The sequence below is a fragment of the Chroicocephalus ridibundus genome, chromosome 8, assembly GCF_963924245.1.
Source record: "Chroicocephalus ridibundus chromosome 8, bChrRid1.1, whole genome shotgun sequence".
Taxonomy (NCBI): domain Eukaryota; kingdom Metazoa; phylum Chordata; class Aves; order Charadriiformes; family Laridae; genus Chroicocephalus; species Chroicocephalus ridibundus.
The window spans coordinates 53,895,008-53,908,784 of record NC_086291.1 but is presented as its reverse complement, the minus strand read 5'-3'; the positions used below and the strand labels follow the sequence as shown (position 1 = coordinate 53,908,784).

Sequence of the window (13,777 nt, the reverse complement as noted above, 5' to 3'; positions counted from 1 at the left end):
GAGTTTCCCCCCTAGAAATTGTTTCGTTTTTACTCATTTGTTCTATTTAATCTATGAGTCAGAACATTTCTGTGTTGTACGTTTGTGAGAGTCTCTGTTTGAGGAGGAAATGAAACAGTCCCGTGTGAGCGAGATGCTTTTCAAGTGTTACGAGAGAGTGATGTGATTTTATTGCCCTTCAAGGTATAGTCCTAAAGCTCAAACTGTGTCTGTGTGTGCTGCATCATTTGCCTCTGTCTCTGCTGTACATCATTTGCAATAACTATTTCCTTGCACTGTAACAAGCTTTCTGCTTTGCTTACCCTGAATAGCCCAAAGCAGCTTCAAGACAGTGAACAGCAGCTCTGCATTAACGACGTATGAATTAACACGTAAGTGCACATTGCCTTTAGATGAGACTCTTTGTAATGGTTCAAAGTACACTATAGGCAAACTCCTATGGTTCTCCTCAGTGGATCTAGCAGAAATCAACACAGATTAATGATTCTGCTTTCCCGAGCTTCTTTTTCTTTAAGCCTTTGCTCTCCCTACATCAGGAGACATTGACGACGCAAGTAGGTAGCTGTTGTAAAAATGTGGCTGCTGGGAAGGTAAAACATTATTGACTGTAACAAGCCAGTATTGCTGATGCTAAATGAATTTTGATTCGCTTGCTACATATTTTGCAGTCCATCTGAGTTTAGCTGTATCACATCATTAGTCCTATGATTCAAGCATTGCGATGCTCAGGCATTCCATGGAGTAGGAGGCCAGTTTAGAGAGGGCCCAATGAATTTATGTGCATCTCCAGAGGTGTTTTCAATTGGAAATGAATGAAATAGCATTCGACAGAGTTAAAAGGCAAGTTGCTTTGTGGTGATGATGGTTCACTAGATAGGTTTTGCCCAAGGCTTTTGAGTCACAGATTGTGATGGGCTAAAAAAACAAAACCACGGAGCCCTATCCCCACTGAAACTCGCATGCATGAACTCTCATGTGTTCCATTTTCTTCCACATCCAGTTAACACTAAAATCTCCCTTGTGGCTTTTCATGGCAGCAATTAAGGTTTCCCCTCTACAAGCTGCCCGGTACTATATCCTATGTATCTTCCTATTTTTTGTTTGTTTGTTTACGAACTCGGCGTCGTTACTGCTGATTTGCTTGCTGCGTGTTTCGCAGTCCGCCTGAGTTTAGTGATATCGCATCAAAAAGTTAGTAATATACCAGATATCATTTACAGTATGTCTGACCGGGGAACGATGCTGCGCTCGGGGTCAGATATAGGAGCACAACATTTGTAAACACTTCCGTGAAAGTGAAATTAGACAAACCTGCGGGATCAGGCTTATTGAACCTTACCAAACCGATGGCATACTGTCAGCCACGGAGCTAAAGATACAATCTGATTCATAGATAGCAGAGAAAAGTATTGGCAAAGGGAGAAATTTGGACCCCTGGCCATGCGTGTCTTAATCAATTCAGTGCTCATTTAAAGACAGCAGTTTACATTATTGATCGCTCTCGTACTCTAATTTCACCATTAAATATTTTTTAGATGATAAATATTTCTGTTAGGATTGATTCTTTCGTCCTGAAAATGCAAAATCTGAAATGAAACTGCTCAGGCGCTGCCTCCCCTAATGATGTTGACATGATTTTACTCCACCCTCGTTTGCATCTACTAATTACCCTCACACAATTGGGTTTTCTGGATGTTTTCATACCGCTCTCACTGTCCTAGCTCATCTGTCAGAGTGGTTTCTATATGTCAGCAAAGAAACTGGTTGCCTGGTGGCCAAACGGAGTCCAGGCTTCAAAGTCTCCTTTCTCTTTGTGATCGAAGTTCAGGCTGCGGTGGCTTTGAAGGAGAAGGACACCCATGCGGTACTTTGGATGAGACTCCAGATTCCCCGCTGCACATAATCTTCTGCACTCTGCATCAGCAGCGATGTTCTTGAGCGGTGCAGACGCTAAATGAACCCCCAGATGAAAGTCCCTAGGATTAGGCAAAGCCTTGAAGCCATGCTCGTTCCTATCAGTAGAGATCAGGAGTCCATATGTTGAACAGTCAGAGCAAAGTCCTGCCTTCTTCTGTCATTAAGAATGACCTAGAGATGTTCCTCTAGCTAGTTACCCACCAGGAATGAGTCCTGATTCCTCTTCCTGAAGCAACATTGTGAGGAAACACTAGAAAATCCTGCCATTTCATTGCAAAGATCTTCCATAATTACGCAAATCCTGCCATGATGTGGGAATTCGGGAAGGATGGAAGTAGACATTGCACTATTGTACTGTTCTAATGCTGTGTTTCACAAGAGAGAAGTCGGGTGATAAAGAGGTGATGAAGTCTCAAAGATGTCTGTAATATAGCATAAATAATACTATATAATATAATATTTTACTTTTTCAGAGTTGAAGAAATACAAGAGATATGAAGTGCTGATGACGGCATATAATGTAATTGGTGAGAGCCCTACCAGCACACCAGTGGAAGTCTTTGTGGGCGAAGCAGGTAGGTAAAAGGAAAATTAGATTTTTTGGTTTGGTTTTTTTTTTGAGTACTGGCATGTGTTAGTGTTCTCCTGATAATATTTAATATTTGTCCAGGAGAGGGATGATTTGAAAAATTCCCTACTCATGATCACTAACAGGTTTTTGGAGCGTCCTCTCCGGGAATAGGTTGGCGCTGGCAGTTTCTCGCCATTTGAAAGCCGGTTGGTCTAAATGAATAAGGGGAGAAAGGGCATTTGAAAGAAAGAAGAGAAAACATTTTTGGAGTTGCAGGAGGATGACTGTTCATACCAAATTAGCTTGAGGGAAAAATTGACTGAAGTTAAAGAAGTGAAAAGTGGAGGACAGGAAAGCCACAAGGGAAAAGCGACAAAACTACAAAACAAGGGAGACTTGGAAAGCTGGTTCTTTTATTTTATAGCTCTCTGTGTAGAGATACTGCCCGTGCACCACACCGTGCTGTATTTTTATGCTCTTGAAGTCAAGAAGACGTTGTGTCCAGTTTAACGCTAGCTTCAGAGGCGCGGGCGGTGGTTACTCTTAGGAACACGCAGACTCTGCAGCTGCATCCAGGCTCTACAGAAGCTGAGGGTCAGCGCCACTACCCGTGCCTTTACTCATTATCCATCTAGTGGGTGAATCCAGGCTGTATTTATGAAATCTAACTTGCTAATCATTTTAAAATCCCTTCGTTGGATGGCCGGAGGTGGAAATCAGGATGAGAGTTAACGAGACACTTCTTTGAGCGCGTCGTGAAACGGGCGATTTCGCAGAGCCCAGATAACCCGCAGCCGAGTCTGTTCTTCCCAGTAACTCCGGCTGAGAAGCGCAGGGCTGGAATAGCTGATGTCTTCCTCACAGCCACGGCAGCGGTGCCGTATTTATGGTGACCCCAGCTGGAGGGAGGCTAGCGCCGAAGTGGTTGTTAGTTATGGTATCAATTTCTGCAGCAGCATCTTTTGAAGCTCAGAACAAGAATAGGCGACACGCTCCCTCCTGTTGTTCCGTCTGCCGCCGTGAACGAATCTGATTATGCTTCTGTTCTTCTGTCTCAAGGCTAGGATATAGAAGCTATCAAACCCAGCACTAATTCATTTTATTATTATTCATTAAGTATTCTATTGCTCAAAAGTAAGCAAAGCACATTCCTTTAAACTCTACTGCACATTTTTTTAAACTCTACTTAACCTTTTCATTTCAAATATGGTGTAACAGTCACTATCTTTCTCTGAAAACATCATAAATTAATCAGAGCAGCATGGTTCTGGAGAGACAGCTGGCAATATTTACATTTTTTTCTAGTTTGCTGCTCCTCCGACTTCTGCAACTGCAGCAAAGAAAGCCCCAAGTGGAGCCAACTGTATCTGGCTTCAAAATACATTTTTGTTTCAGAGCTAAATATCTCACTGCTGCAAATGGAGCCAGCTTGTTCGTTTATACACACGTACGCAGCACAGAAAACCGGCTGGGGAAAAGAAGGAAATGCTGTTATATCGTGTCTTTTAATCCCACGGTCCAGGTCTTCCTCATCGTAACCGGGACAGGGAACAGCGCAATGGAAGGAGCTAAACTTGGGAGGAAACTGAGATACCCAGGAGACCTTTTTTTTGTTTTCACAGGCGGGGCGGGTATATCTGAAGCTGTAGCATGACTCAGATGGTTTTTTAGAGATACCCGATTTACCTCTGGTTAGGGATGATCCAGGTTCACGCGCTAGAAATGACGAATGTAGGATCTTCCTGCCGATTTTCACTCTTGTTGTGTGAAGTTATTACGCTTTGTTATATCACTGCCTCTTCCACCTCCAGAACTGGCTGTGATTTATCCCGTGAGTAAACTGATTGGAGCTGGTATTGCAATTTAAGTTTTAAATTGATTTGTGACACCTTTGAGTTAAAGCGTGCTGCGGAAATACAAGGTTTTGTTGTTATTGTTTGCTTGATGTTCTTACCCGCGGTACAGGCAGTTAAGCAGCAAGCTGGAAAAAATGGGTCTGCTTAGCTTCGGCAATGGGGCATCCATGTTAAAAACAGGGAAAACCTTCCCCATAAACAACGAGTGCTGACAGCGCAGGCACAGCACCGAACGCAACCTGACTGAAGAGGACCAGTCCCTGGTCCGAAGGCCCCGGATAAGTTACATCTCAGGACTGTTAAACGGTGCCTTGTTCTGCCGTAAGGGTCACAGTAATTCTGGGAGGTGCAAGAACGCTCCTCTCTCGGTTGTAAAAAGGAATATACAGTAGGTGCCTTCGGGGAAATGCGCTGGTTTTGAGCCAGCTCAGCCGAAATACCCCATTCTGTGCAGTTCTGGTGGGCGTTTCATACAGCGTGGGGCAGCTGGAAATAATACTGATGGTTGATTGTGCTGTTCGGCTTCTCTGTCTGGTGCAGCCAGACAAGCGATGCAGAAGGAGGAGTATCTGTAGTTCCTTCCTTCCCTCTTGTTAGATTGGAAGACTTTCCTATCATCGTATCTGGATTTTTACAACAAAAGCTCCTGTAGGCAATGGAGTCCCCTGACAAACTTGAAAGAAAATGCCATTAAACCCAACCTTCTGGCAGTTTTGCCAATCAAATGAGTAAAAAGCACCCGAACGGGGAGTTTCTCTCGAGCCCTGGGGTGCCGTTGAGCTGTACCCCAGCTGACAGCCCCCTCGGGCAGCCCAGGCGCTCGGGTCTCACCGGCCTCTCACTGATGGGCAGGGGGCAATTTTGGGAGACAACAACCTGCTGGTAGGCAACGGGTCAGAAGTGAGTAACAGACCTCTGTATCCTGACTTGCCAGGTGAATAAGGGAGCTGGATGCAAGTGTTTTGTGGTTTTGGGGTTGGTTTGGGGGTTTTTTTTGTGGATTTTAGGTGTTGGGGGGGTTTTGCTACAGGTAGAGGAAAACCTTTTTCTTGTTGCAGTAGCCCATAAGATCAAAGCCCGGGCCAGGGCTCCATTTTGAGTTCTGCCTGGATATTTGCAAAAAACTCGCTGGTGTGGAGAGGAATTCTTCCCCGCATCAGGAGAGCGGGCTGCGCGTCCTTGGGCTCGGTGCAGCCGGGAAGGATGCGCTGCCTGTTCAGTCCGTGTCCTTCCCCCACCTGCCTCAGGCGTCGGGATCCCTCTCCTCCGCGGACCAGAAGTTCCTCGTAACGTCGCCTTTTTAGAGCCGGCTGCAGCTCTGCCCTGCTCATTAGAGAACCATGTGTATCTCCCGACAAATGACAGAAAAATTGAAAGCCGCCGCTTGCAGAAATTAGGAAGGGAGTTGCAGCCCCGTCGGCAAGCCCCCTTCTCGCCTTGTTAATTCATTTAACAGTTCAGCTGTCAGGGATGCCGGCTTTGATTGGGAAGGCAGCGAGTGTTGCTGGGTACCGATATTCATCCCAGCCCTAAATGCAGCTGCTACCAGAGGTGCTGTTCTGCTCGACTGAAATTAAGACTCTGTTAGAGCAGCCACTACATCAAGAGCATTATTCTACCAGGTTGCTGTCACAATCTGATTGTGCGGTGGGCTCCGGAGTTCAGGAGACTCCACTACCTGCATTTTAATTAAACAGAAATCACAGGTTTGGGGCAGGCGTGCTTCACCTAATTTGGGAAGGTGAATAAAATGGAAGGCGGCAATACAAATCCTGTGCTAACGAGCCTGCAGCCTCCGGTGCTTCTCCCATATACTGCAAAGCTGTTCTGGATGAAAAATAATGGAATTCATAATTTCTTCCAGCAGCTGCTGCTGGAGGAGAGCGCGTGTGTGCAGAGAGGAGGCAGCAGAAGGGGTGAAGTGCACCGAGAGACACTCGCCTGTAAACAGGTTGTAAATCCATTTGTGTGAAGTGGGGAGTGATGTGTGTCATTATAACTGATAGTGACATTGGTGACCTTCAGAATCCACAAGAACTGATGAGGCTGGTTTGTTGTTGTTGTTGTTTTTAATAATGAGAGCTGGTTCTGCAATGGGAAAGGCAAAGAGTAAAAAGAGCTGGGAGACAGAGATCCCTTCTTAGAAGTCCTCCGTTGAAATGCTGCCTCGGTTGTTCCATCATCTTTCACAAAAGGTTTCCTGGTCGTCTCACTTTCTTCAAGTGAAACTGCAGCTTGGAAAGGAACAGGAGCGGGACAGAGGGACGACTGCTTCTTCCCTCTCTTTTCTTACCATCTTCAAAAACCTGAATCTACCTCTCGGTGCAGAGCTAGCAGACACCAAAGCAAATTTCTCACTGTTATCTGCAATTGTTTTCATCTGCCCTCCTGCCTGCGGCTCCGCAGGTCCTCCTGGAGTTCACAAGCTTTATTTTGTCCACCCGTAGCTGACACGTGGAGGGAAGCTCTGCTCTGCCAGTACATCAGGGGAGGCACTCAGAGCTGCCTGGCCATCTCCGGCATTTTCCAGACAAGTAATAAAAACCATATGGAAAGCTCCAAGACCAAAACCAGCGATTTAGGTTTGGGAAAGAGAAGACAAAATAGAGAGAAGCAGCCATGCTAAGGAGAAAGAATCCTTTTATGGAAGCAAAGACTTGACTCCAGGCACCCCTTTTTAAATTGCTTCTAGCGAAGAGCTCTTGTCCCTTCTTACCTGGTTATGTGTTCTGGCAACGTCCCTTTGTCTCCCCTGCTAACGCCAGGGAAGGTTGTCAGAACAAGCGCTGCTTTGTCCTTGCCCTGGTTTCAGCTGGGTGAGAATTAATTTTCTTTCTAGTGGCTGCTGCGTTTCCGATTTGGTATGAAAGGAATGTCAATAACGCATATAGTTTTAGTTGTTGCTAGGTGATGTTTATAGTCTTCAAGGGCCAGCTTCCCATAGAAGCTGAGAAGGAGCATAGACAGAACAACGGAATGGCCACGGGAATATTCCATACCGTAGACGTTCGTGCTGGGTATATAAATGGGGGTTGGCCAGGGGGGGCAAGAATCCATGATCACCGCTCGGGTCGGGCTGGGCAACGGATTCACTGGGCGGTGAGCGTGATTTGTGTCTTTATTCCTTTACCAACCCTAGTTGCTGGCTTAGGTTAAACCACGACAGTCCCTGAGTGTTTTCATCTCTTTCTGCAGGCCTCGCTCTTTTCATACGTTCGTACAAAATACCCTGCGTGGTGTCACCTCCCCGTCGTAGGTCACTTTCTGGAGAAGGGAGTCCCTCAGCACTACCTTGCTGCCCCCCCCCACCTTTCTCATTTTAGCACAGAAGCTTTATCTCCTTCCCTGCCCCAAATGTAGCCGAGAAGACGCTGTGCAGAGAAGTCCCCTGTGCCTCCTCGTTAACAGCCTACAAGAGGAATGACAACATTTCGACGCATTAGAGCTGGCAGCTTCAGTCAGTCTGCTGTGGCCCCCTTGGCTGTTTTCTCCTATCTGTTTGGGACACGTGGCCGCGTCTCTCGGTGGCTGGCTGTGCGTATGCAGATAGGGATGCGTTGCTGCTGGCACAGCTCTGGGAGAACTGGGTGGGCATTTCCACCCCAGACGCCACTGGAGAGGGGAAGAGAAGGATTATCGTGGCCATTTCGCATTGCAGTAGTCTAAAACCTGTCAGCCTAGGGACAATATCTATCTTCCCTTGATAAACAAAAGGGCTTGGAGGGAAGCTATTGGAAAGTAGTATAATAAATAAATTATTGGTTTTGCTTGCTCACACTTTGAACAAAGGGGCTGACCTTCCTTGGCGCTTTAGAAGCTCCAAGCCTTTGAAACACTAAGGTATTTGCCTTTTAATTGTTGACACTTCTGAACATCAGCAAAAGGCTACTTTTGGGGGATGGCAGGGTGTTTGAAACGTGGATTTTCCTGTTCCCCTCCCCTTTAAATTTAAAGAATCTGTAGAGCTGTTCCGATATCATGCTCATTTGTGAATGAGCTTTACGCAGCCGTCCCGGGAACGCCCCGCTCCAGGCGTGACACTGAGTTCTCATCCCGTCCCCAGTGTCTTTCTCCTTAGGAAGAAGAAGGTCCCCTCTGAGCTCAGAGTTAAAGATCCAAGCCACGTTCTCCAGCAATGCGCTAAAAGAGCAGAGCAAAATCAGAGCAGAGCAAGAAAGGGAAGCTATAGGAAGACGGAGAGGGGAGTGATGAGACGTTTCCTGTTTGGACTGGGAAAGAAACCTTTTTTTCAGTTTCTCTTGCATTACTGGAAACCTTTACACCTGTATCCCAACAGCATTCCATTTCTGAGAGCAGGATCAGCCACCGCGTACATCCCATCAGCATTTTGTGGTGTATTTTAAGCTCCTCCAGACTCGCTCTGTACACGGTTTCCACTTGGGGCTTGTCTGCAGCAAGTCCAATTTGGATTTGTTGTTCCCCTCAATGCAGCTCCACTGGTGGTAATAGCAGTATAGATGGCACTCGGCTGCATTATCTAATCCTGCAGGGCCGTGACAGGATAGTAAAAAATAACAAACTAAAGTGTGCCTACATTAGAGCATTAGTCATTGCTTGTGTGTTCCTGGTGCTGCTGCACTGCTGGGCAATTACGGATATGAATTTCTAGACAAACCTTGACTCCCTTTCCTACTCAAACTGGCCATTTTTTTTTTTTTTTAAAGGGTAGTTTCACGTTCTTAATCCGTTTACAGGTGAGCACAAAGGTTTCATAATTAAACTCCCAAATTCGGTAGCTTAGCTCAGTAGCTGCTCTTATAACGGAAAGGCAGAAAGTAACTGTGCCAGTGTGAGTCTGGAAGAAGTGTCCTTAATGTCAACGTGTCAAAAAGACATCCCTGCAGCTCTCTGGAGACTGAAATCTAATGTCAAGGCAGGAGGAAGCAAAGTCTAAGTGAGAGTCGTACTGCTGTCAAAGCAAGTTATTCTACCATATAGGAGAAGGAATTTTAAGAGAATGCACTGGAAAGCAGCGTCCAGATTGAGACATAGATTTGATGGGCTTATTTGACATCTTTAATTCTCCATTGACAGTCCAGAAGCTCCCTAAAATGATTTGCAATGTTTTTATGCTGCAAGTAAAAGCTGAATGCGCGCCTCATTAACAGCTCATTAAGTTGTTAATATTGGTCATAAGCAGCCTTTGGTACAGCACAATGCTTTATACTGCGCGGCGGCTCCTGCTTCGCTCTGGTTTAATTGCCTCTTTTTATCACGTCTCAATGTAGGAAAGATGTTTCTGTCCAAGCAAAAATATCATCGGTTTTTGATCAGCTGAGCTTGCTTCTCCCCGCCGCTGCGCTTGCTGGTGTGGGTGGTGTTGGGCTGCGATTGCCACGCGACGTTTTGCTCGGATGATGAACTCCCATCTCGCGAACCCAACAATTTGATGTCGATTTTTCAGCGCTGACTGGAGCCCCAGACAGGCTCTCCCTACTCAGATTCACCGCCGGGACTCCTGTCTTTGTGCTGTGGTTGGTGCAAGCAGCAGTGGGAGCGGTGGGACAAACGAGCTGTTCTGCTGCAGCGTTATATGGCCTGCGAAGAGCCGAGGGCAGGGACATCCCCGCGCAGTACGCAGAGGGCGGGGGGATGAGAAGCCTCATCGTGTATGCAGAGCCTTACTGAACTAACAGCAGAGCTACTCCATTAAAAGCAAAGGAATTAACCTTCCTTTCAAAAACATGAGCAATCAGTAGTAAAGTAAAACGGGCCATAAATTGCATTGGTAAAGAAGTGGGGAAAGCCCCTGGCTGATAACTCAGATTCAAGCAGACGCAGGCTGGAGCTTGAGTGTTTTTGACTAAAGGGTAACATTTGCAGCCAGATTTCTCTTTCCTCTAATTGCGCAGTCCTGCTCTGCTTGTTTTCAGTCATCCTGGGATATGTCAGCAAAATGTTGTAAGCATTTTCATATGGGTCTCAACTCCCGTGGCTTTGCCTCCTCTGTACGGCTTTGCTGTGAAGCCAGCTGTAGAGAAACACAGTTGGTTTTCTTTTCCGACATCTGTTTGCTGTATCCGTCGTCAATCATGGAACTGGAGGCATTTCAGGTTGCCTGGTGTAGACTGAAAACAAAAAAGTTGCCATTTTTTTTCTTAGGAAAGTATGAATTAGCAGTATTCCAAAACGTCTTGGCCACAGCAATCTGGAGCCTGAGATGATACGGGCGAATAGGACCGCAGTGATGAACTCAGGGATGCTATGACTGCAAAATAAATAAGGAAAGAGAAAACTCTCACTCAAAGTCAAGAAAATGCAAATTTAATCTCTCTCCCCTCAGGAGCACAAGATCACGGCCCTCCACGGGATCCCTGGGGTTCTCAGACCATCGCAATCTGTAAATCCTAAATTAGTCCCTCATGGGGCTCAGCTCCCCAGACTTGCGCTAAAACCACAGCAAAAGGTTGTCGCAGTGGCAGATGTCACCTGCTCCGTTGGACTTCATTCAATACAGCTTTTAACATTTGGTATAGGGCAAACCCCGTGGAGATTCCCCCTAATTAGTTGGTGCGCTCTCTTGACTTCGGTGGAGCGCAAGGGGTTGTTGGTGCTTATTAGGCTTCAGTAGGTGCTGCCATTACTGTTAGTGAAAATTAAGTGGGTGCTTTCGTCAGCTGCCATGAACTTGTGATATTATGATATTGGAGTGTGGGATGAACAAATTATAATGAGTGGAACACGACTATAAGAGGAGGAGGAGGAGTCTCGAGAACCAGAGAGCCTGGGGAAATAGTCCGAAGTAGGTAATTTTGCCTCTGTCTAATGGTGTAGCCTTTTCTAAGACAGTTGAGAGCGGTACTTTCCCACTCGGTGCTTCTCCCGGTGCACGTGAGGGAGGATCAGGCCAGAGTATCAAACACCGAGCAGTTCTTCGCCATCCCTTGCACCCTTGAACAACCTTCAGTTCCTCCTGGGGGGCGAATCCTGCGCTCCTGAGAGCTGGCGCTGCTCTCAGTTACACAACGTTCACGCGGGGCCGGCTCCACCAGCTGCAGCCGAGCTAACCCTAATTTGCATTGATGGAAGGGAGAGGGGATTTCAGCTTGTAGGTTTACGCCCGTACGTTTGTTTGCGCATACCTAATGCTCGTCAGGCTCTTGCTGCTCCTGCCCATGGGTCCATCTCTGCTGACTGACGGGCCGCCTGCCTGCGTGTGACCATATCCCTGTTGACACAGAAGAAATAGAGGAAAAAGCTCATTTTACTGTTTTCCCCCCGTCCTGTTTTAACCGCCTGCGTGCCCTTTCCAGAGGCAGCCTGACGGTTCTGTATGGACTTTACCTCTGGGCCGGGCGTTCTCAGTCCCTTGATGGATAATCTCAGTATGCAATGTGGTAGCCTGGTTTAGGGTTGCATTAGCTAAGTAGAACTGTGGACTTCAGCAAAAGAAAAGTGTGTAGTTTTTGTTTGCAGGCTCTAACTCTTTCGCACTACTGCTCCCTGAGATTCGCCGCGCTTGTAGGTATTGTAATGCGATCACAGGAACTTCTTCTGCATCACTCGGATCGTGTCTCTCCCGTGAAAATCCTGGATCGCACGTGGCTCGTTAGGAAATCTGAACCCCGTATTGAAAGATTAGTAATCACAGCAACAGTGTTTTCACCACTGCTGGAAGAGATGGTGAGGGACAGGATGAGAATTACTTCTGCTTGAGTCACTCGCCAGTTTATGAAAGTTCCTCATGAATAAGTCATATCCGTGGAGGTTTCCTCAGAACATGATTGCTGCCTCAGTTCAAAAAAATGGCATGGGCAGATAACCTCCTAGAGTCTGGGTCCGTGGAAAGGATACTCCCTTTCTAGTCCTTGTTTTATTTCAACGTTTTTCCGATATGTGCAGTGAATGTCATTCCCTCCCTCTTTCCTCCACCCCCGCCTCCCTCTCCTACCTCTGCAGATGCTGAAGACGTGCACAGCCAATGCTGGGAAGCTTCCCAGTGCTAAGCAAAGAAGCTGGGGATGTTACATTGGGGTATCATTTGCAGCTGCTGTTATTTATGCTTTTTCATGACTTTAATGCCCTTAAAAATTTGATGTGGCAAAACACAGCTACTGTACTGAGGGTGGTATACAGGGAGGGGGCCAAGTGTCTGCCTACCCAGATAATATCACACAGAGTAAAGCAATTGCAGGTGTGCTAGATTCCCAAAGTCCCCATCCTGACAGCTATTCGCTTTCTCCTCTCCACCCCTCCTTCTCCACTGAGGTAGGTTTGTCTGTTTATCTTTCTATTTTCGCATCCGTTAGATTGTGCTCCCTCTCCAGCAGTGTTCACGAGGGTGAGAGAGATGTTGTTCAAGTTCTTCTTGTATTGACTTCCATTGGTCTCCCTTACCCAAGGAGCGTTTCCATTTCTCTTACGCTGATCTACGCAACCATGTAAATCAAGACATGCATCAACATCTCTGGAAAAGGGTTCTCTCCTGCTGAGACCCAGCTTTTCCAGCTGCTTTAACTGCCTCCCCCACCCAGTAGGAGGTTGGGCTTCTCCAAGATGGGGGAGACCACGTTGCTCCTTTCCTGAGACTCATTTCGAGCCGCAGGGTGACGCAAGCCTGACAAAGTTAATAACTGGCAGAGCACTAGGTTTTGGTGCCGAATTGTCATGCGTGAATAAGAGGGCAGGAGGACTCAGGGCCAAGGTTAGCGAATGGAGTTGTGTTGGAGGGGTTAAGACCCACATCCTTTTGGTGTATTATTGCATCGGAAATACACCCGAGTAACCCCTGAAAGAGCATCCCTTGGAAAAAGCGCACACATAGGAAACGCAGCCTAGCTAAAAACAGCCAGAAATTGGTGGGAAGCGTCTTTTACATTCTAAATATAGCTCGTGCCACTTTGTCACAGCGGAAGGCAGCTTCGCAGTAGCTGTTTTTGAAGCACAATTAACTAATTGTTATTGAACTAATCAGCATCGCTCACGCAGCATTCCTGATGGCACAGAGGTACTGCTGCACCGGGGAAGCGTTCCTCGCTCCCACCTCTCTCTCCCAGGCATCGTAAGAAAATGGCCAATAAACACTGAAGGTTTTTCGCTCGTGCTGCTTTGCCGTCGTGGAAGGAGTGACTACAAACAGCTGCAGATACGCCTTTATGCTCTTTCTTGGGAGGTACCTGTCCTTGCGTTCCTTCTCTAAGCCCACACTGCAAGAAACCCCCTGGCGTTTCGCTTTGCCCGTTCTGCAGATGAGTCCGGCTGTTTTATCTCGTGACCTTCTGTTTGTTGTGTTGTGTTTGGCTTCTGTAATCCACTTAACTGTTGCGTATCTACGCCATAACTTGAGGGCAGTGGCTGCAACGGGACAAGAAACAATCTGTTCTCCGTCGCACTGCAGGGACAGAACCTCAATACGGCAAAGACGGTTTAGGCTAGGCATTCAAAAAAAAAAAAAGAAAAAAAAAAAGCAACC

General features: G+C 46.8%; 1 protein-coding gene across 8 annotated transcripts in view; it reads left to right on the top strand.

Moving 5' to 3' along the window:
* SDK1 (sidekick cell adhesion molecule 1) overlaps nt 1-13,777 on the top strand; it is a 411,549-nt gene that overhangs the window by 359,569 nt on the left and 38,203 nt on the right. For 7 of the 8 annotated variants that reach the window (XM_063343255.1, XM_063343252.1, XM_063343253.1 and 4 more), the window contains exons 35-36: nt 312-371; nt 2,391-2,492. In XM_063343255.1, coding sequence (XP_063199325.1) covers nt 312-371; nt 2,391-2,492 — 162 coding nt within the window. The remainder of the gene's footprint in view (nt 1-311; nt 372-2,390; nt 2,493-13,777) is intronic. The other variant, XM_063343256.1, reaches the window with a different exon arrangement.